The sequence below is a fragment of the Numenius arquata genome, chromosome Z (assembly GCF_964106895.1).
Source record: "Numenius arquata chromosome Z, bNumArq3.hap1.1, whole genome shotgun sequence".
NCBI classification, from domain to species: domain Eukaryota; kingdom Metazoa; phylum Chordata; class Aves; order Charadriiformes; family Scolopacidae; genus Numenius; species Numenius arquata.
In genome coordinates, this window is record NC_133616.1 from 11520257 (window position 1) to 11548143 (window position 27887).

The window sequence follows — 27887 nt, forward strand, 5'->3', positions numbered from 1 at the left end:
CTGAATATGAGCCGGCAGTGTGCCCAGGTGGCCAAGAAAGCCAATGGCATCCTGGCTTCTATTAGACATAGTGTGACCAGAAGGAGTAGGGAGGTGATTGTCCCCCTGTACTCAGCACTGGTGAGACCACACCTGGAGTATTGTGTCCAGTTTTGGGCACCTCAATACAAGAGAAATATCAAGGTGCTGGAGCGGGTACAGAGGAGGGCAACGAAGCTGGTGAAGGGCCTGGAGCATAAATCGTATGAAGAGCGACTGAGGGAGCTGGGACTGTTTAGTTTGAGGAAGAGGAGACTGAGGGGTGATCTCATCACTCTCTATAACTACTTGAAAGGACATTGTAGAGAGGTTGGTGCTGGTCTCTTCTCACAAGCAAACAGCGATAGAACAAGAGGGAATGGCTTCAAGTTGCAACAGGGTAGGTTTAGACTAGACATTAGGAAGAAGTTCTTCACAGTGAGAGTGATCAGACACTGGAACGGGCTACCCAGGGAGGTGGTTGAGTCACCGTCCTTGGATGAGTTTAAGAGTCGTTTAGATGGGGTGTTGGGGGATATGGTGTAGGGAAAAACTTTGTAGAGTAGGGAAGATGGTTGGACTCGATGATCCCAAGGGTCTTTTCCAACCTGAATGATTCTATGATTCTATGATTCTATGATTATGGATTCCTGCCCCTGGCCAACCCCCATTTGTACACTGAGCATGATGTCTATGGTATGGAATATTCCTTCGGCCAGCTTGTCCTGTCTATGCTCCCTCTCAGCTTCCATGGGAAGCTGAAAAATTCCTTGTCTTAATGTAAGAGTTACTTAGCAACAACTAAAATAATATGTGTTATCAACATTATTCTCATACTAAATCCAAAACACAGCAGCTACTAGGAAGAAAATTAACTCTATCCCATCTGAAACCAGGACATGGGCCTTGCTGAAGAGCATAATAAAAAGGAAGGCCACCACAAGGGGCTGCTTCCCTACTGCAAAGCCTCAGAAAAGATTTCAGGGTTTGGTTTTTTCCCAGCAGTGTGTTTCAGCTGGGGCAGGGGCCAAGCACCTCCGGCAAGAGCTGCTGGTTGGCTGGGAAGACTGGAGCACAAATTCATCAACTCCTGCCTTGGGCCAGCTCTGATGGTCGGGTCTGCTGCTGTGGTCAGTGCCGCCAGCCACACAGACTCAACCATCAGCCCCTTCCCTGCCTACTGCCATGCCTGTGGTGCCTTCTCACCCCTTCACAGACATTCCCACTTCCAGCATGTGTCAGCAACACAACTTGCCACAGCACTTGGGCTCCAGGTCGCCAGGGCTCTCACCAGCTTCTTCCTAAGCATCTGCTTTTCTGCCCATGGCAGTCACTGCCAAGTAATTAGTATCATCAGTGCACTTCAGAAGCCCTTTTAATCACAATCCTTATCAGGCAACACCAAGGTGAGGGTTGTCCTGATGTAGTCTCTGCTTGACTTTACCGTGTGAGTGTGGAAGCTACGTCTTCCTGAAAAAACCCCAGTCCCAGAGGACCATGAACGAGCACAGCTCACAAGTTCTTCTGGGACTGCTGAGATCTGTGCCAGGAGAGGAGACAAGCCAGCTGCTGTGGCTAGTAGCTGCTCCTGCCAGAAAGCCTGAAAACTGTGGTTCTCAGACAAGAGGTCAGAGAGCAGCAAGACTGCAAAAGGGGCATGAAGTGGCCCCGGTGCACAGGAGAGGAGAACGAAAGCAGCGCTGAAGCTGACGGAGGTTCCCTCTCCAATGAGGAAGCCTCTTGCACCAGACGTGATTTCTCTGTGTGGCTGTTTCCTCTCTGTGCTTGCACCTCTTGCAGTCAGGCGGGTGTGCTGTGAGGCAGCCAGCGGGGCTGAGACCTCGGTCTTCCCCGGGGAGCATCAGCAAACATGGACCTGGGATGGATATTGCTCACGCTCCTCACATCTCTGCTGGCAGCACAGCAGCAGGACAGCCCAGACACCAACAGCTCCAGAGTACCAAAGGAAACAGGTAAGAAGTGCTCACTCCTCTCCCCGCAAGAGAAGGCTTCACTGTTCTCCTGCTGCAAGGCTGCTATGTATCTTTACTGCATGCAGGATCCAGTAGCTGTATCAGAGAGGACCAGAGCTGATGTCCATACCTGGGACCAAGACACTCAGGCATCAGTCGGCTTGCAGTGGGGTGAAGCTCTGTTTGGGGATGGAGGTCAGCAAACCTTGGTGTGCTGGGAAAGCTTCCACAGGGGCCGTGTCATTCCTCTGTGGGGTGGGCAATGTCCCTAGAAGCAGCAGGTGGCCATCTCTCTTTGCATGGTGTGTAGATGCCACGTCCTCACTGCAGTGGAGATGGGTGCTGCTGCCCAGAAAAGACCTGGGGAGCCACGACCTGAGCCTCTATGTCTCCAGGAGACCCTGTGAGGAATTATGATGTGCTGGGATTGCTCTTGAACATCCTTGCTTGGTGCTGGAGGGGCAGGGCAGCCCCAGAGCTTTGCTGGGCTCTTCCTACACAGGCTGCACACTTCCAAACCAGCAGGGTCAGTTAGTGGAAATCTTCAGGCTCACATGTTATCTGACCTCCCAGAAGGCTGGTGAATCAGTACAGTGCAGCACCATCTGGGGTTTGAGCTGTGGTCCCAGGGCCATGACTTTGTGTTGCTCTGCATCTTCCTGACCTGGAGCATTTCTCTAAACTAACCTTGCTGGAGCGAGCATCTACTCACTAGCATCTACTTGTGTTGTCCCGAACCACTGCAGGGATATGTCTGGGCTGACTCAGGATAGAGAAACCAGCTGATTAATGACCCTGGCTATGATATAGGCCAGGTAATGTGACCAGGACCTTTAGCTGCTGATGGGAATTGATGGCAGGGTCTGTACTGTGTGATATGGGCCATGGGAGCCCGTTCCCACAGGAAATGTGTCCCAGTGATTGCAGGGAGCATGAGCACAGTGCACTGTCACTCAAAAACCAAGAGATAAACCTGCAACAGAGGTTATCCTCCTGCCCAGAGCAGCTTCCCCTTGCCCAGATACTCCAATGAAGCCCAGATCCTCCCAGGCCAGCATGTACAACCGTGTCCAAGCGCTGCATGGCTCTCCAGCTCGTTTGCACGGTGCGCACTGAAGCCAGGACCTGGCCATACTATACGCTGTGGGGACACAGTGGGGACATGGTGGCCAGCAGACTCTTGGCACCCTCTGCCCATCTCGGTCCCCCAGCTGTCCCTGGAGGAGCCTGGGGCTGCCTGTGGCAGAGAGGGTATTGCTGAGTTTGCACCTTGGTGTTTGTGAAAAGAGGAACCGAGACAAAAACATTTGGCAGCCGCACCCAGCAGCACAGGCAGCCCTGCCTGCATCCTCTGCATGTGTCCTCACTCCGTCCCAGGACCTGTGTGGAGGTCCCCACCTGATGGATCACGGGTCTTCTTCCACTGAGGGACCAGACAAGGCAAACGGGCAAGATAGGGAAGGGTGGTCCCTCCCATCTCCGCTGGGTGCAATGGGCCTCTGTGGGACAGACAGTGGCAGTGGGGCAGGGTAAAGCCATTGGGCAGAGATGAGGAACATGGGAACAGGGAGTAACCCAAAGGATCCCCTTTCCCAGGGTCCCTGAGCATCTCCCAAGACCTTAGCAGATGGTAGGGTACAATGAGGGAGGGGAAACAGCCCAGTGGGGACAGCAAAGCTGCCCCTACTGCACAGTGCTGTCCCCTTAAAGGCACCCACAAAACCCCCTCCACGTTTGGAAGGGACCAGGGTGCCAGGAAGTGTGGGGCTGTGCCCTTTCAGAGTGCCAAAACTGCAGTGCTAGCTTCCATCACTCACCCTGTCTCTGCTCCTCCCAACACAGCCCTGGCGGTGCTGGTTCCTGAAAAGTCACAGGCATGGCAATAATTTTGGGGAAGGGCCACATGCCCTGGAGCCTGGCAATCACCAAGGAAATGAGGCTGGAAGGCAGAGCTGTGTCCAGTCACTGGGCAGGAGGTGAGGGGACACGGTGGTGTCTCTGGGAGCCCGGCAGAGAGCCGAGCAGTTGCAGGCAGAGGATGTGGTTGCTGTATGTGGTACAAGCGTGAGCCAGCGCAGCACTGCCGCTCTGCCCACTCCTCCACCGAGCAGGATGCATTGTCTCATTGTCCTATTGTCACCTTACTGTCTTGCTGTGCTCTTCTCATGGGGTTTTTCTCTCCCTTGGGGTACCTCACTCCTCATCTTACAGTCCCCATGTGCCTGGGAGGCAGGAGGAGAAGATTTTAGGGGATGCTTTCCCTGCAGAGGCAGGGTCTGTGATCCAGGCTGGACCTGGCCCCTTTCTCATCAGCCTTGCTTGACATTACGCAGTGATTTAATGCAGCTGACAGCAAGCCCTAACTGGGAGGGAAGCTGCAATGCCTGGTGGGTGGGAGGGTGGCTAGGTAAAAGAAAGCCACCTCAAACCTGAAGTTTTTGTGTCAGTCGGACTTGAATTTCAGACCGTGCTCAGAGTAAATCCTGCAGGGAACACAAATACTAAGAGATGCTGCGGAGAAGTGCCTTGGGACTGGACATCCCTGGTGCTGTGAACTGTGTGCTCCGCCATGCTTCCACTTCCCGTTACCAGAGTACAGATTCAGGAAACAAGTATGTCACCTCATGTTCTTAAAACCGTGTCACATGCCCTTTTGTATGGCAGAGCAGCACAGGTTAAAGTGCTGCCATTTCCCTCCCCTTCCCTTGGCGCATTGTTAAGGCACCTGCTTCGCCTCCTCCTTTCCCTGGCACCGTCCAGAAACTCAGCAGCCCCAGGGTCTCTCCTCCCCTTCTCCAACCTCACACTACCCATCACTCTCAAAGATCTGCTCGGCAGCTTTGGTTGCTTGCGAGGAGAGGCTTTAAGACCGGTGCATGTCTTCTCCGTGGTTTGCAATACCACTGTCCACTGGTGGAAAGAGTGATTGCTTTTCTTAGCTCCTCAGCAAGCACATGGCATCAAACCCAGCAAAACCCCAGCGCGCTGTGCTGTCACCTCTGTTAGCTGCTGAACTGCCATGGGAAAAGGGTTGAACTTTGCCTGCTGCTCCTTAGATTTTACCTTGCCTTTTATTCTTTGTGTGTGGGATAATACAACACAAGAAAGTACGTCTTTTGCTGGTGAACGAAGGGCTGAAGCCAGGAGTCCGACCTGAATTACCAGCACAGCTATTTCTCCTTTCTCCTCATCCTCCCTGACATCTGCTTCTAGGGGCATGCTGGGGCTTTGTTTCGCCTGCCAGACTCATAACTCCTTTGCAGCAGGGACAGACAGTCCAGATACTTCTGTAAAATGCTTACTATATTCATGGGTATTAAACAAGATTAACAAGGAGGGTATTAATTTAATAGCATCAGATGAAGAAAAACAGTTAATTTCTGACTATATGAGGCAAATAGACTAACGTTTTGTTACCACTTCTGCCTAGGCATTCAGCATTCTCCCGTTTTGCAGTGAGCACACATTGTACGTTACAAGAGGTGCCTGTTTGGTCACGTCTACACCATATTTTCCATGCGGAAATTTCACTTGTCTCAGCCTCTTTCCTATAGCTGGGGGCGGAGGGCCTGTGGGCGGCTGTCTGCATACCACAGTGCAGGGTAAAAAACAGTTTTTCTGATGACTGTTTCTTTATTCTCCCGGATGCTGTTAGTCCCTACAAGGCAAGAAGCTGAGTGTTTCTTTCCCCTTTCTCTCTGAGCACCCTCCCTTCTCCAGTAGTGCCCTGTCCCCCCACGCACAGGGGTGTGCATCTGTCTCCTTCTCACAAGTGGTGAGCTCCAGCTTGGTGGAGATCTGATACTCTCTGACTCACTTGTGCCACACAGCTTCCCATGGCCACCACCAAAGCGCACAAACAGCCACCCTGGGTTAGAGCAAAGGCTTCTTGGCTCCAAGGAGCTCTTTTCCCAATGTAAATGTTACAGAGTGATTGGGGAAGGAGTGTGAGAAAGAGGGCAAGGACAGATGTGTGTGTCCCCCGCCAGCCTGTGCATCTCCACTGCACCCAGCAGCCATGGATTGGTTTCTCCCAATGAGTCTCAAGAGGTAATCACCCACCTGCTAGGCTTGGGCTGATTGGAGAAGTGAGGCTGAATTGGATTGCATTCAGCGATGTTCTTGAGACAAAAACTGAGGTGGACTCAAAGTGTCTTCTCTTCTGTGGGGAAGCAGAGATTTCTAGGGTTTACCCTCAAGCGGCCATCAGAAATGCCACCAGGAAGGGCTCTGAGCCCTCTGAGCTGTGGGATCTCCCTGCCTGTTCTGATCTCTCCCGCCCAGGTCTCAGGCTATGCGTGGAGTGGTCCATGCCCAGCCTGGGTCTGGGTGCCGTTATCAGCCCCTGCCTGACCCATGCGTGAGCACACAGGGCCACATCTGGCAGGCCAAAGAGCACAGGGGAGCCTGTGGGGAAGAAAAAAGGTGGCCAAATGACCACCCCTAAAGCCCAGAGGGCTTGGACAGGAAAGGATAAGTTGCAGAGGACAGTCATCCTGCTGGTGTTTGCAAGGGGCAATGTGAGCAAAGCCAGGGAGCAAGAGAGTTTGCCTGCAGGACTGCTCACCAGTGTAGACTTTGTGCCCAAAGGGCAGAAGTGGCCACAGACACACTGCTGGCACACGTGCAGTCTTTGAAGAAGCACGTTTCAGCCATCTGCCCTTGCCTGATGCCACAGTGGAGACCACGCTGGGTCACAGAAGCATCCTGACACCCCCCAGTAGACACCAGTGGGTGGACTGAGGAAGCCCTGGAGCAAAACTGCACCTCTGCTAGGACCTTTCCACCAAAAAAAAAAAAAAAAAAAAAAAAAAAAGGAGAAAAGATGTTGATGTCTCTGGCAAAGCATAAGGGCTGATAAACACCCGGGTTTAAGAGAAGTGATTCACTGGAGTCCTGATGAAGATGGCATAGTCAGCCTAGTCAGAAACATGTGGCTTCACACCCGCTTCCAGCCCAGGAGCCTTACACGGCACGTATTTACTTCCAGTTTAGTGAACAACCCATATCTAAGGGAAAGGCTGAATCAATCCTGAGTGCCTGTCCGCAATAGTTAGTATAACATTGAATATGCCTAATATCAGCATGCAGAAGCCTCACCTTTTAGTATAAAAAAAAAAAAAAAGTCATAAACTTTAAACAAAGGCTAATTCTTTGTACTACAGTAAGTCTGCGCTGTATTACACTTCTAAAGCAGCAACTGTGAGATGTGGCCTTTTTAAATGTAGTGCTGCCACTGGTGTCTGTAAGGAAACACCATACAAGACCAAAAACCTCTTGAGAAGTTCCTTCATGGCTGTATCAGCAGCAAATGTTTTGCTACACAGAGAGCACTAAAAGTTTTGGTGGGCTTCAGAGCAAGGCACAGCTCTGGTGTACATCTGCAACCACCCCTGCCAGCAGCGCATCGGTGTTTGTAGGAAGTCACTGTCCCCGATATCTCTCGAAATCTGCACCTGTGTCAGCAGGTTGCACGGGAAGGAGAATTTCTCTTTCCCTCCTCATTTCCTGCCTGGCAGGTTGCCATGTCCTCTGCTGCCGGTGGGTTTTGTGTCACTACGGGGACTGTAACAGCTACCAGGAGATATGGAAGGAAGCACTTATAAAAGGAAAAGTGACAAGTCCCTTTTGCTCTGAAGATCAGGATGGGGGCAGTACGGGAGAGCCCACCCATGGCCATGGGCACTTGCAGCCCCCCCCAGCTCCTGGGGCTGTCTCCCCTGGAGGTGTTTCCTTCCCTCAAACTGCTTCTTGCTTTAGGTCAGGCCCCGCAAACCTCTTTTCAAGCAACAATTTTTCATGTTGTTGCTGTGACCCTAAGCTGGAAGGATCCCCATCAATGATTAAACGTTGTACAGGCAGGATTTTGGACCCTGAAATGCAAAATGAAACATTGGAAGTCCCTTCACAGGTAGCTCTCACCTGCCTGAAGGAATTGCTGCTTGATTTGCCAGTCTGGTGGGATTTTATTCAAGTTATTTGGCAGGGGCATTATTCTGGTTGATGTGATGCAGCTGCTGTGGTCTCTTGGCCTGCTGCACGAGTGCAGGGCAATCGTGTTTTCACGGTGAGCCCTAATGCCATTTGGGTGTGTTGGGGGCAGCGTAAACTCACTGTGCCAGCCTGGAAGCACCCTGGTAACTTTGGGTAACGTTCGGGTACTTACAGATGAATTTGTTGAATGAGGAGAGCTCACAGAGAGGCACATTACTTACTACAAGAAAATTGGTATCTGGTCAGAGGGTAGAGGCCCAAATTAGTGCCATGCAGAGAGACAGCAGCACTCCTGTCTAGAAGCTAACAGAAAATGAATATGGAGATTTACTTCCCTCAATTGCCCAATCTATATACTGCAAAATGCAACTGAACATGCAGCTGGTTAAATACATACCTGCAGCCCCTGTTGAGTCCTTTCTGCCAACCCAGATGTGGGGGTGTTGCCCATCCTGGGTGAGGATGGGAGGGATATAGCACAGGAGGTACCCAGTCCTAGGAGCCAGGTATTTTGGGCAAGGGATGGAAAGGAGAAAATAACAAGTGTAACCTGCAGAGTGAAAGCAATTTGGCAACTTGAGTGGGCTTTTTGCTGCAAATAAGCACACATAAGGGTGTGAACAGGTAGTGCCCATCAGGATGATGGGAATGCAGGTGAGTGGAGCCAGCGCAGACTCAGACTCACGGGGGCTGGTGCACTCCTACAGCCCCTCTGCCAACCCTCTCTCCCTCTCTGGGAGAGAGAGGGCAGGAGAGAGCAGCATCCACCGGGCTGCTGGGTCCTGCTAGCTGGGATGCTTTTCCAGCAGATTTTAGACCTTGTGGAACAGGACTGCCACCTGAAAGAGTAAGCACAGCCCCACATCACCGTGACCCCAGCTGGCAACAGACCCTCCGTGACATGGTCATGCCTCAGCCCCACCTGGGTGACAGTCCAGGACAGGGGGAACCTGAGTGCCTTGGCTTTCCCCCCTGTCCTGGCAGTGTCAGGGCACCTTTTATCTCAGCATCTTGCCACAGGCAGCTGCCAGGGGTCTGTGCTCCTGGGGAGGGGTTCAAAGGTGACAGTCCTGGGGGCTACACTAAGTCCAGTGCCTTCAGACAGTGCCTGGGCATATGGCCGAGGTGGTGGCAAAGGAAGGACCTCTGGATGAAGACCGGGGAGGAATGCAGTCCCTGGTCAGCTTTACCCGAATGGATCCTGTAGGGATCTGTGGGGATGGATGGGATTTCTCTTGGGGTGGCCTGCTGCTCTTGTTACCTCTGCTCTAGACTGCAAGAGAGGGATTTGGCATTGAATGTGGTAACCAAAGGAGCTGGACAGTGTCAAAATCAGGGCAATAGACCCCACAGCAGGTCCCTTCCCATCCTGCTTAAACTCACTTCTTCTCCTCTGTGCAGAGGGATGCCAGAAGCCCCAGTGGGACTCAAAGTTCCACTTTAACCCAAGGAAGAAGATTTACGAGCCTAATGAAGAGGTGACACTTGGCTGCCCTATGAAGGATCCTCTTCCCCTTGCTGTGATCAGATGTGCAAAAGAGATATCTCCAGGTTGGAAGAGTGTTTGGGAGGTGAAGGACATTGAGGGAGTATGGCAGCGGGTGGTAGTGAACCTGACCTGCCGCACAGGTAAGTGCAGGAGCACTAAGTTTCCCCTGCTACATGTGCTTCTCCCCGAGGAGGGACCTTTGACATTCTGCCATGTCCATGAGACACCTTGTCCTCAGAGATGCACCCCAATTGGGACTATTCTCCAAGATGAGGAGGGACAGAAGCCTCCAGTGCGGTACAGATTTTTGTCACTGTCCCTCCATCTCCTCCCTGTCTGTACCTGAGTTGCAGGACATGGGGAAGTCAGAGGAGGCAAGATCCTGTCCCTCATTTCACCTCTCCCCAATGTCCTATATCACCACCTTGCCCAGGCACACGGTCCTTTACCGCACTTAGGAGGGCCCTTGGGTTTCCCGCGGTGTTGAATGCTGACACCACAGTCAGTCATGGCAAAGCCTCATCCCCCTCCTGCCTGAGCATCTCCTGTCCTGAGAAGGAATCTCACTTTTGCCCTGACAGGAAAGTGCCCAAAACCCCAGTGGGATGGAAGACTCCAGTTTGAACGTAACAAAAATTATTACAAACTGAATGAAGAAAAGACACTGAACTGCACTGGAGATCTCGAGCCATCCTTCCGCAAGGTCAAATGTGCAGGGCAATTTCTGGGAATAAATGAAGGTTCTGGAGAAGCAGTCTATGGACATGCCTGGTGGGGCAGGAACAGCACAGGTGCCTGGACACACATTGAGAGAGCCGTCGAGTGTGTTGGTAAGTGAAGTAGCAGCAACTCTCCCATGTACCCTCTCTGCCTTCACCCTTGATAGCCACTTGTGACATTGTCCAGCTGAGCAGCAGGCACGCCACAGTCCCTCCTTGATGCTGTGTTGCCTGTGCAAAGTGTTGAAGAGGACAGGCCAGGCAGGAGACAAGAGACAGTTTAGAGCCAGCTGGGCAAGCTGGCAGCTCCTGCAGTATTCCCTGAGCAGTACAGAAGGAGAGTCCCTTCCCAACAAGTTTTGCCGAGGGGTCATGTACTAGCAGATGGACATGTCACCTTCCCTCTCCCTTCAACAGCTGGAGGGATTGCTGGTATCCCACAGCCTGTGCCTGCCTGACCTCCTTGAAACCTTCCACCCCAACTAACATCCATTTTCAGCACAGCCAGAAACATGCCAAAGACCCAAATGGGACTCGAGGCTCCAGCTGAAACCAGACAAGGAGAATTACAAGAAGAACGATGAAGTGGTGCTGATGTGCCCTGATGGTTTCCAGCCATCCTTCTCCAATGTCAGATGTGCAGGACAATCTCTGGGAATAAATGGAAGTCCTGGAGAAGCAGTCTATGGAGATGCCTGGTGGGGCAGGAACAGCACAGGTGCCTGGACACACATTGAGAGAGCCGTCGAGTGTGTTGGTAAGTGAAGTAGCAGCAACTCTCCCATGTACCCGCTCTGCCTTCACCCTTGATAGCCACTTGTGACATTGTCCAGCTGAGCAGCAGGCACGCCACAGTCCCTCCTTGATGCTGTGTTGCCTGTGCAAAGTGTTGAAGAGGACAGGCCAGGCAGGAGACAAGAGACAATTTAGAGCCAGCTGGGCAAGCTGGCAGCTCCTGCAGTCTTTCCTGAGCAGGCCAGGCATGGGGCCCTGCTGATGGGTGCCAGGGCCTGGGGCAGGATCTGGGACCAGCAATGAGGTGCCCACGGGAGTGCTATGGTCTTTGCTGCACCTCCAGGTGCCACTTGGGAGTGCACAAATCTACATGTGCCCCTTGCTGCCCATGCAAGTGAGGGTCCTTGGGGACATCTTATGCAGCCCCAGGAGTTGGAGTGGAGGGGCCTGAAGGGAGCTCCGAGTGCCTGGGGTTGGCTCAGCCCTTGGCGCTGGGGCTGGAGGCTGTGGGAGATGCAGCTGGGGGAAGAGCAATGCCCTCCCTTGGGTGATGGGGACATGGGCTGTCCCAGGCAATCTGTATACAGAGATTCATGGTTGAGAAAGGACAGAAGAGGTGACTGCATCCACATTCAGTCCAAGGTGGAGTGCATTGGTAAGGAAGACATCAGAAGCAGGATGCTACTTTGCAGGGGTGGGATGCTGGGAATGTGCCTGGGTGAGAGTCAGCATGGGAAGGTCATGGTTTTCCGCTGGGGGCTAGTGCCATGAGGTGTGATGACCTGAAACCAGCTCCTGCAAAGGCAGGATGAAATTTGTCCTGTTGTGCTCTCCCGTGGCACCAAAGTAAGACTCAACCACGTAACTCAGAGGGTATAAGGGCAGGAGGACCCCTTTGTTGGTCCTTTTGATCTGTCATGTAGCCCAGACGGGTACACACTTCCTGCACTTGTTCCCCAAAAGGTCATGTCCAGCTTCTGAACATACCATTAGCCCCCACACCTCCTGATTCCCTGCCAGAGAGCTGGAGTCACCCCTTTCAGCCTCTCCCTTTCCCTCCCACTCAGCTCGGTGAGGGACTCAGCTGAGGGACCAACTGAGCCCACACAGGGACTCCAGAAGTGTAACAGGGGCACCTGTGATCCCTGTGGGAGGGATGAGTTGAGCCATAGCTGGAGAGACATGCATCCCAGCAGGGCTGGTGGTGCCATGGCCCATCAAGGACAGCCTGTGCCGGAGTGGGTGACATTTCTGAAGGACAGGCTGGAGGGAGTCTCCTAGTGCAGGGGTGATTGTCCTGGGAAGGTCCCTGCTGTGGGCTGTAGAGGAGAAAATATAGTGCCCCTGGACATGAGGGTGGATGGGGAAGGTTCATGGAAGGGTGATCCTTCACACTTTGGGCAAATGAAGAAAAGCCCCCTCCCAACAAGACTTGCCTGCAGGTCACATCCTGGCAGATGTGGGGGGCTGGATGGATTGCTGGAGATTTCTCTCCCACCATCCCTCCATGTCCCACCTCATCACCTCCTGCACCAACTAACACCCACTTTCACCTCTGCCAGGAATGTGCCAAAGGCCCCGATGGGACACAAGACTGCGTCTGACACCAGACCAGGAAAATTACAAGAAGAATGAAGAAGTGATGCTGAGTTGCATCGATGGTTTTCAGCCATCCTTCACCCACGTCAAGTGTTCAAGTGAAGTCCAGTCCACCCATGATGGGAAACTTGTAAACAGGGAAGTCTGGCGTGGAAGAAACACCAGAGGTGACTGGACCCGCGTTCAGTCCAGGCTGGAGTGCATTGGTAAGGGATGCATCAGGAGGTCTTCTGGCTGCCCAGCTCTGCCATTCCTAAGCAGGGGAAGGCGGTCTGTGCCATGCGTGACCCAAACTTTCAGGGTGCCCCATCTGGTCCCCTTGGGTGCTTTGCTGACTTCATGTGGCAGGTCCATGAGGCATGAAATATCCCTGGCTTCTTCGATTATGCCACAAGGTGCCAGGGTCAAATGCTGGTCCATCAGTCACTGTACAAGTTTTGTGCATAGTATGAGCCCCTCATGGGTTCCCCCGTTCCTTGAGCTCCTGCTCCTTCTGGCTTTTCCTGGGAGGCCTGAGGGAAGCAGCAAGGGGTCTTTTTCCCACAGCCCGTTCCTGGGGATGTGGTTTAGGAGGGCTACTCCATACGGTGTCCTAGAGATCCATATCTCACTATACAGCCTGGGAAAACGATCCTTTCTTCTGGAATCTATATAGAGCAGGAAAGGGCTGGGTCTTCCTAAGAGCTGCATCTGTTGGATCGTAGAGATGCTGGGACCCAGAGATACTTTAGTTTTGACTCGGTGGGAAAAATTGGCTTGAGCAGTAGTAGTCCAGACATTTCACCCACGTTCATCCCTGTCCAGCCTCTTTGTGCTCCCCTGCCAGAGAGCTGGAGTCACCCCTTTCAGCCTCTCCCTTTCCCTCGCACTCAGCTCGGTGGGGAGCAGGGCTGTCTGACCGCAGCACCTGTGCAAGGCTGCCAGGGGAAGGGAAGGAAGTAACTCTCTTGCAATGTTTCCTTTACAGAGGTCCTCCAGGTTGTCCCCGGGACCTTGGAAATTTCCAGCACCAGCATCAAACTGAACTGGACCTGCAAGTTCCCTGATGCCTGCCAGCACATGCGGGCCACGTGCCGTCTGGCCTTGCCTTCCTCCCCTCCCTGTGAGGCTGAGGAGGTGCAGGGAGAGGAGATGCTGCAAGGCCAGCAGGGGACATTCACCTGTCCCCCTCTGCAGCCCTACACTTCCTACAATGTCACCATCTCCCTGCCCCCCAGCACGATTCTTTTCTCATGGTTGGTCAGCACAGAGGAAACAGGTATGTGCAGATGAGTACAGGAGAGAAGGGACACTCCTGGGCTATGCCACAGGTAGGGGAGGTGGATCAATGTCCCTTTTGCCCGGCAGCTAAACCTGATTATCCACTCCCTGTAGTGATGGTTCTGGAGCCAGGGCTACTCGGATCCCGGTCTCTGGGGAAGGGGCTGTGCAGGGCCCTGGAAACACCACGTCCCTCCTCACTCTCCCCTGGGCCAGGAGCTGCCTGCACCCTGCTCTGGGCTCAGACCCTCCTCACTGGCCCCATGTGTGACCCCATCCTCCTGTGCTTCCAGTGCCGGACAAACCAGAGAAGCTGTGGCTGGATCCCAACACGGGGTCTCTCACATGGAAGCCGCTGCCATCCTGCAAAGGAGAGATCATTGGATACCAGGTATCAGGGGGACCACAGACTCCCCACGGTCCCCCTCACCTTGCCAGGCTCCTCCTGTCCTGGAGCTCTGTGAAGGCTGGTGAGGAGAGTGGGGAAGGGAAAGCCTTGATGACTCCTGTGAGCAAAGAGCAGTTCAGGGCTCATCTTGTGGGGGATGTCACATAGTGCCTGCGGTGTTGCAGTATCATCCCAGTGACCTGGCTGCGGGCTCATTACACCTCTTCAAAGAAACGGCCTCCCTCTTGCCCCCAGCCCTTCACAGAGAATTGACCCTTTGCTCACAGAGGCAGCCACTCTGACGTCTTGAGCGTGGGCTTCAAATTCCTCCTCTCCTCCTCTTCTCTGCTTTGAGGTCCATGCATGGGGCTAAGGCTCTTGCTGGTTCCTCTCCGGGAAGCTTCCACACCTGGAGCAGTCAGAGGGAAGGGGAGGCTCACAGGGGTTCTTTGCTCTGTCTCGGGGTGCTGTGGGCAGATCCCAGAGGGCAGGTGGGAGCTGCTGCCCTCCAGCTCTGTCTCCTCTCCCCAGCTGAACATCACAACAAGGAGTGTGCAGGATGGCAGCTTCCTGGAGATGGAGCGGCTGCGGCTGAGCAGCTCCATCACTGAGCACCAGCTGCCTCAGCACAGCCCCGACAGCAGCTACGTGGTGACGATTCAGGGACTCACGGCCGCCGGAGCCGGGGCTGCGTCGCTCTGGGAGTTTCAGACCAAGGGCTCAAGTAAGGTTCGCTGTGTCCCATCCCTCCGGGGTGGGCATGGCGTGTGCCCCGGCTGAGGCAGCCCCCGGTGGCCTCCTGGACGATGCGGAGGAGCCTGGGCACAGAGGAGCTGTGCTCTGCAGCCTGCACTGCCCGGGGCTGCCCCTGCTCCCGGCACTGCCCCCGCCATACTGCCCGCTTGTTGCTCATCCCTCTTCCCCTCCGGAATCTCTCTGCATCTTCCCTTCCAGACACCCCGCACCCTCTTGACATCAGCTGCCGCAGCGTCCATGACATCTCCCCATCCCACGGGACGGCCGTGCTCCCCCTACGCCCCATCGCCCGTCCCCCCACAGCAGCGAGGTGAGGGCAGCCCCCGGCAGCTCTGCTCTCCACAGCCCCAGGATGGCTTTCCCCACCAGCAGCACTTGCCCGCAGCCCCCTCTGTCCTGCTCTCGCCATCCCCGTCTCCCCCAGCCCTCTCACCGCCCTGCCTTGCAGGGAGCACCAGCTCATCGTGGCCGTGGGCCACAACGGCACGGCGCTGGAAGGCGCCTGCTCGGGGGAGCCACAGCCCTTCAACGCCAGCCAGGAGCCTGGCACCTACGTGGCCGCCGTGCTCAACCTCACCGCCCCCATGGACTTTGTGCTGGGCAATGGGACCCATGGGCAAGGCTACCACAACGCTGCCCTCCGGCCGGGATGGGACTACATGGCCCTTCTCCGCCATGTCCACCGCTCGCAACAGGTACCCATCATGGGAGGCTCCTGCTCCCCGGGGACACTGCCAGCCATGGCCGGGCCCCTCTCTGGGGTCTGGGCCAGCTGCCAATGGCGAGTGGCAATGCCACTCTTGTGACTCTTCTCCCAGCCCCTGCGGTGAGAGCCCGAGTGCCTTGGCAGGACAGTGTCTCCGGGTCCTTGGCCACAGCTGGGGCATTTGGTGGCCATGAGTGGGAGGCCTTTGCCCGCAGGGTGGGCAGTGGGGCAGGAGTGGCCTGAGCTCTCCCTCCCATCTCCTTCTACAGGCAGAGAAGTTCACCTGCGTCTGCTACAGCTTTTCTGTAGGTAAGTGGGCTCCTTGCTCCCTGTGCCCAAGGGTTTCTCCTAGATGTTCTCTTTTCCCAGCCTGGCCAGTTCCTGTTCCAGAGAGGAACTGGCCAAGTGCAGGACCTGCACAATCTCATTGTCCTACTTCCATTTTCCTGGAAGTTCTCTGGATCTTGAGGCTGTATATGGTGGATGGGCTCTGGGGAACCTCAGGCCACGTGGGCAGGTGTGGCAGTGATGGCAGCTGGACATGGTGCATCACTGCTGCGATGATCGTGTATTGCACCTCAGTCCTGGTGCTCCTCTGGTGCATGTGCAAACCCAGAAGCGCGAACACCTCACCAGGCTCTAGCCGCACCTGGGGCCATCAGGGAGACAGGGATCACACTGGAGGGTGTCACACCAAGCAAGCACCCACTCTTTCTGCACCAGCTTAGCTGTTCTCCAATGCAAAGTCTTGGGGTGGGCAGGAGGGAGTTGAGAGAAGGTGTTTTTTACCCCATGCCCCTGTGGGATCTCCTGACCCCTGGTTCAGGCTGTGCTGGAACCTGAGTCTGGGCTGTGCTGGTTGCAGGGCAGGAGCCGGGGTCTCTGCTGGACAGGATGCCCTTGGTTATGGCAGTAGCACTGGTCATTGTACTCCTGATATTGGGGATTTTGTTCCTCTTCGTGCTCTTCAGGTCTGTATGTGCCTTGCATCTCCTGCTCTCGGTCAGCACCTTGCACTGCCAGGGGGTGGTCAAGTGGACGCTGAGATAAAGCAAAGTGGGAGGCAGGGCTGTTACATGGGCAGCAGCCTCTCCTGTGTCTCTGTCCTCTGCTGCTCTGTGGGTCTGACTTGTTGTTTTGCAGGCGAAACTACAACCGTTCAAAATCCTCAGAGAACAGCAGCACTATCCCCCTGCGAAGATGTCGAGGAGGTGCAGTATGAGTAGAAGCCTTGCACGCTGTCTGTTAAACAGCAGGCTGGCTGTTAAAAGCACAGGCAGAGTGTTCACAGGGCCTGTAAGGTCCTTACAGGGACAAGGGACCAGAGGTGGCTGGCATGAGCTGGCTGGCATCACCTCCCAGGAGAAAGGGATCTGCATGGGGAGGGACAATCTAGGGTTTGGTGGGGTCCTGACCACCACAATGCCAGCTCAGTCTCAGCTGCAGAGCTGCAGGGCCAGCCATCAGGTGCGTGCTAAACTCCTGGCCTCGTGGTCTCCGTAGGTGTGTGCAAGCTGAGCACACAGATCCCAGTGGAGGAACTGCTGGAGGCTCTGAAGAGGTTTAAGAGGGCAGAAATAGAGGCAGAGCAGGCAGAGGATGAATCAGTCGACAGGCATGGTGCTGGGCGTCTGAGAGAGTATCAGGTCTGGTTTAGCTTTCCCACCTGGCTGCCCTGTCCACCCAGCCCTCAACCCTTGGGTGTGTGATGCCCAAGGGGTGCAGTGGGCCTTGGCCAGCCCCAGAATACACACCAATGCAAAGCCGGCTTGTCTTCTTCCTCTGCAGCAACTGTCCTCCACTTTGCTGCATCCCTGCAATGCCGGGAAGGAGCTGTGCAATCAGAGCAAGAACCGCTACACCAGCATCATCCCATGTAAGCAGAGCTCTCCAGAGTTTGGCACAGGCACTTGGAGGTAGTTGGGCGGTACAGGGTGCTGGGCTGGTGTAGGGGGCCCTCCAGCTATCCAGCAGTGCTGAGCCTCTCGTCTCATCCTCTGTGGCCACTGAAACCTAGAGGAATTTTCCAAAATCCTCATGTTGGCTCCACTGTTTTATGTCCAGTTGGAGAACCCTGGTTCTGCTCCTCAAATCTCCCTGCAAGCTTAATCATTCATCATTGTATTCCTGTTCCTGCTGTTAGTCATTGCTGAACGCTGCCGTATCCCATCCAGAGGTGGCTATTATTCCAGTGGGAAAGCAGAGGGAGTGACCCAATGTCTATCAAAACTTAAAGCTTCTTTGGGCCCCACGTTATGCGCTTTTGGCCATTGCATTAACAGCCTTCCCTGAAAACCATGTTGCATCTCCTGCTGTGCCATATCACCTTTTGTCTCCTTAGCTGTTCTTTTCCTCTGAAAATGTCCTGAGGCCTGAAGTGCTGCTGAGGAGGGGGCAGACAGTCACGGACTTTCCTAAATTGCATCCCCCTTCTTTCATTGCTGCCTCAAAGAGACAGTCCACCAACTCCCACCTCCCTTCTCTTTCAGATGATCACTGCCGTGTGGTGCTGCAGCCCTCTGACACGGGGAATGGCTACATCAATGCCAGCTATGTGGATGTAGGTAGTGAAGGATACAGGGGAGAGGTGCCTGGGCAGGGTAGGAGAGATGCCTGGCTGCCCTGGGTGAGGACAATCCTGCTCACACGGGTGGCGCCAAGGGCTAGCACTTGCTGCCCTCAGGTGCTGGTAGATCTTGGGATATCGCTTTCCTTGTATCCTCTGAGCTGCTCACAGTACTGTGGGTTTATGTGCAGTTCTCATGGCTGCCAAAAAGGGACGTGTGTGAGGGGACAGGTGCTGAGATGCAGCCCCTGGGTACCCACTCTCTGTGCTGACCAGGAGTGGTGTTGTGGGATAAACTGTGCGGGGAGCTCTGGTCTCTGGTGCCTGTGGGGATGGGTCCTTTATTTAATTTCCCATTAAATGTTTAACCTGTGTGATTGGAGCTGTTTGAACCTCTCCCCCATAGACCTACCGGAGTCCACGCTTCTTCATTGCAGCTCAAGGTAGGTGCTCCCAGCCCTCATGCTCAGGAGATGCTGGTCGCTGCCCTGAGCACTAAGGGGAGTGGGGAACTGGGATAGCAGCTTAGGAGCTGTTAATGGCCCAGTCCAAGCCCTGCACGTCCCAGGCCTCTGCCTTGGATGGTGGTTATGGCTGCAGCAGGACATGGAAGGCCTCAGTGGGCGTTTGGCGGCAGCCAGCTGGAGCTGGGCCCTGCACTGCCCAGGCTGCGGAGATGGTCCTTCCACCCACAAGCCTGGTTTGTTCCCTTTGGTGGCTGGTGTGACAGGGACAAACCTGCAAATGCTTGACGTGTCTGTGCTCCATGCACTCAGAGACAGGCTCCTTCCAATGGTCCAAAGCTGGGATGGGTTAGTCTGCTCCATGCAGCTTGTGGTGAGGAGGTCCTAGGCTCCTTGTAGAGCTGCAGAAATGTTCTTTGGGAAATAGGATCCTAAGTGTGGGAGCAGCTCGGGGTCATCTTGAGGGTCTGGATGGGGAAGCCCCAGAAGCATCAGTGAATCCCTGACATATCCTGGGCTCACCTGCCCTCCCTCTTCCTTGTCCCAGTTTCTAACATTGGTGATGAAGCCAAGGTGCCCAGTACCCCCTGCCAGGTGCTGCTGTGTCAAGGCTGTGCAGTGTTAGTCCCCCAGCAGAGGGAAGCCCAGGGCTGCTCGTAGCCTGGGAATGTCTGAGTAACACCTGGAAACAGCTACAGCCCCACAGCTTGGACACTAGCACAGGGCTCTCCTCTTCCTCCCCAAGGCCCCTTGCCTGGGACGGTGGTGGATTTCTGGCAGATGGTCTGGCAGGAGAAGATCTCAGTCATTGTGATGCTAACGGGCTTAGTGGAACAGAACAAGGTAGAGAAAACAGCTTGGGCAACCCCAGAGCCCAGGCTTCCTTGCCTGCTCTGCTTTGCTTTGCTCTCAGTTCAGCTGTCAATGACAGCAGAGAGCAGCTCTGCACCGCTGCTGGCTTGCAACACTCCCCTCACGAGTTTGCTCATGCTTAGCGGTCTTGCATTTGACAGACCAAATGTGAACAGTATTGGCCAGAACAAGAGCACGTCTATGGGGACTTCACCGTGACACTCAACAACACCAGGACCACCACGGGCTTTGTCACACGCATCTTCTGCCTGCATAAGGTAAGCCTGGGTTGTAGCTGAGAAGGGGATGAAGGATGCTTTTGGGTTTCAGCAGCTGGTGGGTGCTGTCGTCCAAGAAACCATGTGGGGAACCCTGTCTGGTCTCCAGCAGTGGCAAATCAGCATTGCTATCACTGGATGCCATGCCAGGGCATCGTCCCCAGGTTTCTGTGCCAGCCAAAGGCAATTGGTCGGCTCCAGTGGTCACCCCAGCTGAATCTGGACTGATGATGCACATGGGCAGATCGTGCATCCTTGAGGGCTTGGATGAGGTGATCACAAAGGGTATCAAATGGCATGTCTGTACATCCAGGATGATGGGACAGGTGCCTGCCTGTCACCTGGGCCAATCTGCAGAATGTCCATATTGAAGCACAGTTCCTAAACCCAAACAGATAGTTCATGGTTTAAGATAACTTACATAATGACATTTCTCAAGACGGGTACTTCTGCTGAAGTTGGAGCTCAGACAATAAGCAGGAACTGAAGGAGCTGCAAGGAGGGGGAAACAGGTACAATATAAAGAAAATGTAGTTATGCATGTTCTTGTATTTTCTTGTTGTGTCCAGAGCAAAGTCTAGCTGAAAGGTAAAGCTCTGAGAGGGACATACAGAGGGACATAACAGTTCATTAGTACAGGACAAGTGAATGGGATTTTTAGGACAAAAACATGATGGTAACAAAAGTGATTACACTCACTTCAGTGCAGTATCAGCCTTAGGAAATACTTTTTTGGGGGAACCAGGGCTTTTTGATGACTACAGACACATCCTATGATGCAATTTATTTTTTTTTTCCTCTGGGGCACAAGAGGCTTTTACTGCTCTGGATTCAGTGTTCACAGCATGGGTAAGCAGAGGACAAAGTGAATCGTGTGGCAGTGAGCTGGGTGAATTTGCCCTTTGCTGTCTGATGAGCTGTAGTGGAGCAGCAGGGGGTAGGGCGGGGGGGAACACTGTGTGCTGGTGCCTCCCTGAAGTGGTTTCATCCACTGCTCCCTACTTGTTGGCATGCGATTACTTCACTCAGCTTTCTAGGTTGGTTCCTGCTCTAAGCCATGTCCGTCTCTTTGTAGGCAGGCTGTGCTCTCCCAAGAGTGGTGGAGCAGTTTCACTACCTGCTGTGGCCAGACCATGGGGTCCCCAGAAACCCTGCCCAGCTCCTGTGGTTAGTAGAGGTGGTGAACAAGAGGGGGCTGGACGCACCTGCTGGACCTGTGCTGGTGCACTGCAGGTACTGGGCTGGGAGGGTTTGGGTGCCAGGGCAAGGCTGTCCAGGGCAGCGCTGACCCCCCAATTCTCTGTGTCCTCAGTGCAGGGATCGGGCGGACAGGTACCTTCATCGCCCTGGACTTCCTCCTGAAGATGGGGAAGGCTGAGGGGAAGGTGGATGTGTTTCACTGTGTGCAGAGGCTGCGGGAGCAGCGGGTCAGCATGGTGCAGACCCAGGTGAGGAGAGTTACCTGCTCCCTGCACGCTGTTGGGCTGCAGATCTGCTTCCCACCCTTCCCAGGGATGTGGCGTGCAAAGCCACACTGGCCATGCCATTCACGGTCTAGCCACAGGGACTGGAGCTGCCGGGTGGTGGAGACTGTAGGATCTTATTTTCAATGCTGAGTCCAAACCCAGACCCTCTGAGGTGCCAGCAGCATTCATACACACCAGTCATCCTAGTATAGAAAGGCTGTCTTGTAGGCAAGCTTGTCTTCGACAGGCTGAGAGAGTTAGGGTTGTTCAGCCTGGAGAAGAGAAGGCTCCAGGGAGACCTTATAGAAGCCTTCCAATACCTAAAGGGGGCCTATGGGACAGATGGACAGGGACTCTTGATCAGGGAATATAGCAGTAGGAAGGGGGGTAATGGTTTTAAACTGAAAGAAGGGAGATTTAGATTAGATATTAGGAAGAAATTCTTTACTGTGAGGGTGGTGAAGCACTGGAAGAGGTTGCCCAGGGACGTTGTGGATGCCCCATCCCTGGAAGTGCTCAAGGCCAGGCTGGATGGGGCTTTGAGCAACCAGGTCTAATGGGGAGGTGTCCCTGCGCATGGCTGGGGGGTTGGAACTAGATGATCTTTAAGGTGCCTTCTAACCCAAACCATTCTATGATTCTGTGATAGGAGCATGAATGAGAGTCCACATGCCCTTCAGGCTTTCAGGATGTCTGCCCTCAGGGCATCTCCTGGGCAGCAGTGTCCTGGCCAAGGGACTATAACCCCATGGTGTGCTCAGCACTGGGACCCTGTAGAGGAAACTAGTTTGGGCAGGATCATACAGCTTCTTGTCAGACTAACTAGTTCACTTGTTTTCCGGGTTTCCTTCCCCAGAGCAGGGGTCTGGTCTGAGAGGGAGCATTAAATCATAGGAAGATGGTCTTGTCTGGGTTGTTGCAGTTGCTGGCTGTTTCTCAGAGCAGAGCTGCCTGCACTGAGAGTTGTTTGGCCTCGGGGCCCCACAGCAGGAAGGTGAAGGATGAACCTGGCTCATTCCTGGCACAGGTTGATGCCAATGAGGTCATGGTCTGGAGTCGCAGGGGTCCTCATGGAGCTGCTCCAGGCTGTGCAGCTGACTCATGTCCTTACACAGGAGCAGTATGTCTTCTTGTATGAGGTGCTGCTGGAAGGCTTGCTCTGCGGCAGCACCGGGATCCCAGTGGAGAACATCGCCAGCCATGTCCGCTGCCTTCGAGAAGCTGAGACCTCAAGGCACAACAATGTCCTGGAGAAGGAGTTCAAGGTACCACCAGGATCTGTTGTGCTGGGTCTGGTGCTGTGGGGGGCTGGTCTGTGGTGCCTCCCCACTACTGCTCCCCTCTTCCCAGCTGTGGGATGGAGATGGGTGAGCGTTTCTCTGGGGTGGCTGAAGAAGGGGAGGAGCTGACAGGCAGGGCTTGCTTGGCTGAATCATCCCTACAGAACCTGCAGAAGTTTTCTGAGTTGTTCCAGCTCTTGCCATGCAGAGAAGCGGAGAAGCCCAGCAACCAGCCCAAGAACCGCAAGCCAGGGATTCTGCCAGGTACCAGGGGCAGGGCTGGGCAGCCTCTTGCTCTGTGATCCACCGCCTGAGAGCAGTGTGTGGGGATGATGCTGCCCTGCTACTTCCCTCCCCAGCACTATGCCACTGGCAGGTTCTGCCCAGGGTCCAACTGTCATTTTCTGGTTGGCAAAAAATACAGATTAGGCTGGTCCCTCCATGGAAGCAAGACACCCACCTCTGCTTCCTTCTGGGCTTCCTGGAGGCACGCGTTCATGGGGTACACCTGGGATAAACACATCTCTGGGTCTAATCTCTGAGGCATCAGGGAGCAATAAGGAGGGTGGTGCTGCTGTACTTCCACGGGGTTTCGGACATCCTGTGTCAGGCAGCCCTGAGCTGCATGGCCATGGAGCTGGTAGTGCCTGTTCATTCGAGCCTCCCCAGCCCTTGCTGCGGGGAGCCACGCTGACCACCCCCCCTCCAGCTTGCAGGGAAAGCCCCGTGCCTCTGTGCGGGGAGAGGATGGCTCATCACTTCTTCCTCTGCCCCTTGCAGCTGATTCCTACCGGCCCATCCTGATGTCCTCGCTGAATGCAGAGGGCTCGCCAGGCTACATCAACGCCGTGTTTGCCAACGTAAGAGCCCCGGTGTGGGGGTGGGGGCTGCTGAGAGCAGCAGAGACACCCCCGGGGCACCACTGCGCCGGGCACGGCTAGACCGTGCCGCCCTGGTTTGAGGTGCCCCAGCCCTGGGGCTTCTTCACAGTGACTACTTCCCGGCTGTTGGGTCCCTGCTGCCAGGAGGTGGCCCCCGTGATCAGCCTAAGACCTGCCTGCACGGCAGGGCTGCTGGCTTTTTCCTGCTCGGAGCAGAGACCGGGTGTGATGAGCTGAGGAAGCAGCAGCGTGCGAGCAGGGCTGGGATGCCCTGCGTCCCCTCGGACCTGCAAAGCCCTGACCGCAAGGAGACAGGAAGCCATTCCCGCTGCCGGAGGGGGTCTCCGGGGGTGGATTTGTGTGACCTCTTCCCCCAGAGCGCCGGTGGGTGTGTTTTGCAGACTTACACCGAGGAGGACAGGCTCATCATCACCCAGCTGCCTTTCCTCAGCACGCTGGTGGACTTCTGGGCTCTGGTCTGGGATTACACCTGCACGTCGGTGGTTGTGCTGAACCAGCTGGAGGAGCTGGACAAGGTCAGCAGCCCACAGGCAGCCCTCCCCTCTCCTGGCTCCCTGCATGGCTATTTCTGCCTTTGCCCACACACAGCTCTTCTCACAAGAGCCCAGCTTGCCACAGGAGCCCACTGCAAGCTTGTGGGCTCCACCTGGGACACCCCTGAGGATAGTCCCAGCACCATGGCACTACAGCGGTGGGGTGTCCCCAGTCTCAGAGCAAGGGAGCATCCCTCAGGTTTTGCTTACCCCTTCCCAGGTGTTCTCTTTTGTGGGAATGTTATTTTTCTGGTTGCAGCACCATGAGTTGGTCCCCAGCAAATGGCAGACAGAGCACCCACATGAGCGCTGTGGCTTATGGGCTGGTACCATCATACCCATGCGAGGTGCTGAGCTCTGCCACACATAGGTTGGGGATGTGTGTGATCATGCGTGTCTCCCCTGCAGACATACGTGGAGTTCTGGCCCACCCAGGGTGAAGCTGCCTATGGCCGTTTCCACGTGCACCTGATCTCAGAGGAGCCAGGAGATGACATCACAGCCTGGACACTTGCCCTTACCAACAGGCAGCAGGTGGGCTCTTTGCACAGTGAGGGAGAAGTCCTTTAAGATCAGCCTTTGCAAGAGCTGGGAGGACCCACTAGGCTCCAACATGAGCAGGTTTTGATTTGGGGTCAAAGTCACAGCTAGGGATGGCAGAGGCCACAACGGTCAGAGGGGTCTGACGGGGTCCTGGAAGGGCACTGGTCAGAGCAGGGTCTTTTGCCTTGAGAGAGAGGTTAGTCCCAAGAGGGTGAGGCTGGAGACAGGGGTACAAGGCAGAGATACATTTCTAAGTTGGAGGACAGCAGATGTGAATAGAGTTTGTGCATCTCAGTGGTGGTTCGTGGATGGTGACAGCTATCACAGGTAGCTGGGTGCTGGGCTGGCATCAATCTGAGCTGCACCTGGTGCTCAGCTCTTATTTTGTGCTCTGCCGATCTCAGAGCAGTCAATGGAGAAGAGCAAAGTCTGGCAGTGGGCCATCCCACCGTGAAGCTGCTCCCTTGATCCAGTGTGCATGACTGAGCCAGGACTGACACACATTGTCCTTCCCTTCCCTCCATGAAGCCAACGGCTTTCTTCTCTGTCCAGCCCACTGTCTTTCTTCTCCACTAGCCCAAAAAGTCTGCACTGGAAGTCCGGTTCTGGCAACTGAAAAACTGGCCCATTCAGCAACGTCTTCCCCCACACCCTGCCACCATCATCAGCTTGCTAGGGAAGGTGGAGACACACCATCGCCAAAGCCAAAATGGACATATCCTCATCACCTGCTGGTGAGTGATGTCTCTCAGAGGAGCAGCCGTGGCACAGAGCTCGCTCAGTTCAGGCTGCGTCAGTGAACTTGGGTCACAGCTCCATCTTGGGTGGACTTATGGACATGAATTCGGCTGTGTTCAGGGAGGAAGGCTTCCCTGGGGAGGCTGGCTGGGTGCAGGATCTGTGGACAAGACCATCCTGAGAGCCTGCATGGCCAGTGGGACACCTCTGAGGCTCAGCACTGCCAGGTGATCCTAGGACAGGTGACTTTCCCCTTGCTCTCCTCTGCAGCGATGGTGCCAGTCGGAGCGGAATCTTCTGTGCTGCAAGTTTCCTGTGTGAGCAGATCCAAAGCGAGGGGCTGGTGGATGTATCCCAGGCTGTGAGGACACTGAAGAGGCGGCGGAGACAGCTGATTAAAGATGTGGTAGGTGCTGACTTCAAACTCAGCCAGGATGGCAACACCAGAGCAAAAACCACAGCCTGGACTGTCCCAGCAGCTGCCCTTGGGCCAGAAAGGGCAGATGAGACCTCTGAAAACCATGTTTTCTGCCACCGGCACATGCCCGTTCACTCAGGAGCACATGCTGCAGAAGCATCCTGTGGGCTGAGTTGCCACTATCTGGTCCACCTGACCTGCTCAGTGGGTCTGGGGGTGCACTGGTGGATGTTCAGGTGCATGTCCTACACCCACCTCACCACCTAGTCTGGGTGCTAGAGGCCATCATAGGGTGAGCACCCTGCATGGGAGTGAGTTGCAGCTGCATCCTGCCATGGATGCTGGCTCTCCTCCCAAGACCAGATGGCTCCAGCGTTTGGCTCCAGCTCTTAACTACTGGAGCGCATGCCTGTAATTCCTTAGTGGTGGAAGGTGGGCTCCAACTGGGAGGAGGAAAGTGGACAGGATGCGCACCTGGCTTGCTCAGGGAGCTGTTGTCAACCAAGGCTGACCTTCCACTGCAGGTGTTGGTGTAACCAGGTTCTCACATACACCTTTCTGTCCACAGGAGCAGTATGGGCTCTGCTACGAACTAGCCCTCAGTTACTTGAATTCATTTGAAACCTACGGGAATTTCAAGTAGAGGCAGCCCATCTCTGGCCAGGACTTTGACTCTCTCAACAGCCCTCCACCAGTCACAGTGGAAACCAGAAGAGTCAAGAGGGGCGTGCACAGCTCCAAGATGCTTAACTCCCATGAAAAGCCACCCCAAGTGTCCTCTGCGGCTGGAGAGCACAGGCTGGACTGTCTCCAAATTGTGGTCAGGCTTTGAAGACGGAACCTGACCCTTTGCCCAGAGTTTGCACAGGAACTTACCTGGAATTACAGCCTGAGTATGCAGATCAGAGCAGAGGCACCAGGACTTGACTGTGCCAGGGATGAAGAGAACCAGCTGTCCCATTCAGGCTCCCTTGTCTCTTCAGGTAGCCTCAGGGAAAGTGGGTAGCTCCACCAACACCCAAACTGTGTTTTGCCAGGGGAGCATCACTGTAAGATCCGCGAGTCTCAGAAGCACAGGTTATCTGTCCTACTTTGGGAAAATCGTGAAGCCCAAGGCCAATAAAAGCCAAAGGAGGAACAATCCAGTCCCATAGTGCTAGCCTGGTCCTTCCCACCCCACGCAATCCCCTCCTGGAGTTCCATCTGCCTGATGCTGATGCAGGTGCCACAGCCCTGCCAACTCCAGAGAGGCTCCCTCACCAGCCTGTCTGACTCCACCATGGAAATCCCTGGTTGTTCAGACATGCTGGATGTTGTTCCAGAAGGCTGCTGCACCACAGAGACTAGTTCTGCCTTTGCTGCTCAAGGGCAAGGGGTATCAGAGCCAGGACTGACCCCATGGCTCTGTTCTGTGTCTCACCAATAAAGACCGTGCTGTGGCCATGGTGGTGGTGACCTCTCCTCTTTTCTTCCACGTTTGACCTGACACAGGGGCTGAAAAGGAGCTAAGAGCACACAGGTCCCTCAGCTCTGGCCATAGCATGGGCATAGAACACACTCCTGCCCAAGATGTGTGTTGAGGGACATCTCCCTTCACTCATTCCCACCAGGCACCCCATCCAAACTCATTTGAGAGCTGCCCAGCACAGCCCTGGGGGTCGTAAAGGTGGTCCCCAGCACCCAGGGACACAGGGTAAGAGCAGCCCTGCTCATGGCCTCCCCTCAACAACGTGCAGTTAGCTCCCTGCAGGATGATATGACCCCACAGGGCAATGAGGAGGCCAGGAAGGAGCTGTAGAGGGGTGGGCAGCCCCTTCCTCCAAACCACAAGCCTTTATTGGTTGTCCAGCCAGAGCAGGCAGAGTCACAAAGGCAGCCCAGGCAGGCCAAGATCCAGCAGAGACCAGAGTTTGGCTAAATACCAGCAGACAAACCGGGGAGAGAGTATGGGAACCCAGGACATGGAAGGAGCACGAACCTTCCCTCAGCCTGAGCCCATGTGAGTCAGGCACTGGGAAACCTGCTGCAGAGTTCCTGCTTCCAGGAAAGTAAAAATTAAAGCAAAGCCTAAAAAAAAATAACTACAGAAAGTCACACTCAAAGGCCTTAAAACAGCAGCAAGTGAAAGCTGGGAGGTGAAGGCGGTGAGGAAATAAAAAGCTCACAATCCTCCTTGCTCTGCTGAATTGGATGGGACCCCAGAGCTGCTG

General features: G+C 54.7%; 1 protein-coding gene across 1 annotated transcript; it reads left to right on the plus strand.

The window, feature by feature from the left end:
- The first annotated feature begins 1811 nt into the window (after positions 1 to 1811).
- Positions 1812 to 26821, plus strand: LOC141477196 (receptor-type tyrosine-protein phosphatase F-like). The gene is given in 29 exon segments (XM_074166283.1): positions 1812 to 1991; positions 9387 to 9614; positions 10056 to 10304; positions 10702 to 10950; positions 12491 to 12733; positions 13495 to 13785; positions 14081 to 14178; positions 14707 to 14899; positions 15130 to 15241; positions 15380 to 15626; positions 15907 to 15946; positions 16503 to 16608; positions 16781 to 16848; positions 17141 to 17283; positions 17426 to 17513; positions 18127 to 18197; positions 18610 to 18646; positions 19413 to 19510; positions 19681 to 19797; positions 20873 to 21030; positions 21110 to 21245; positions 22379 to 22528; positions 22708 to 22807; positions 23324 to 23403; positions 23826 to 23960; positions 24387 to 24512; positions 25098 to 25264; positions 25530 to 25665; positions 26246 to 26821. Coding segments are annotated over 29 exon segments (4044 nt in total). The 5' UTR covers positions 1812 to 1888; the 3' UTR covers positions 26321 to 26821.
- Positions 26822 to 27887: the final 1066 nt, after the last annotated feature.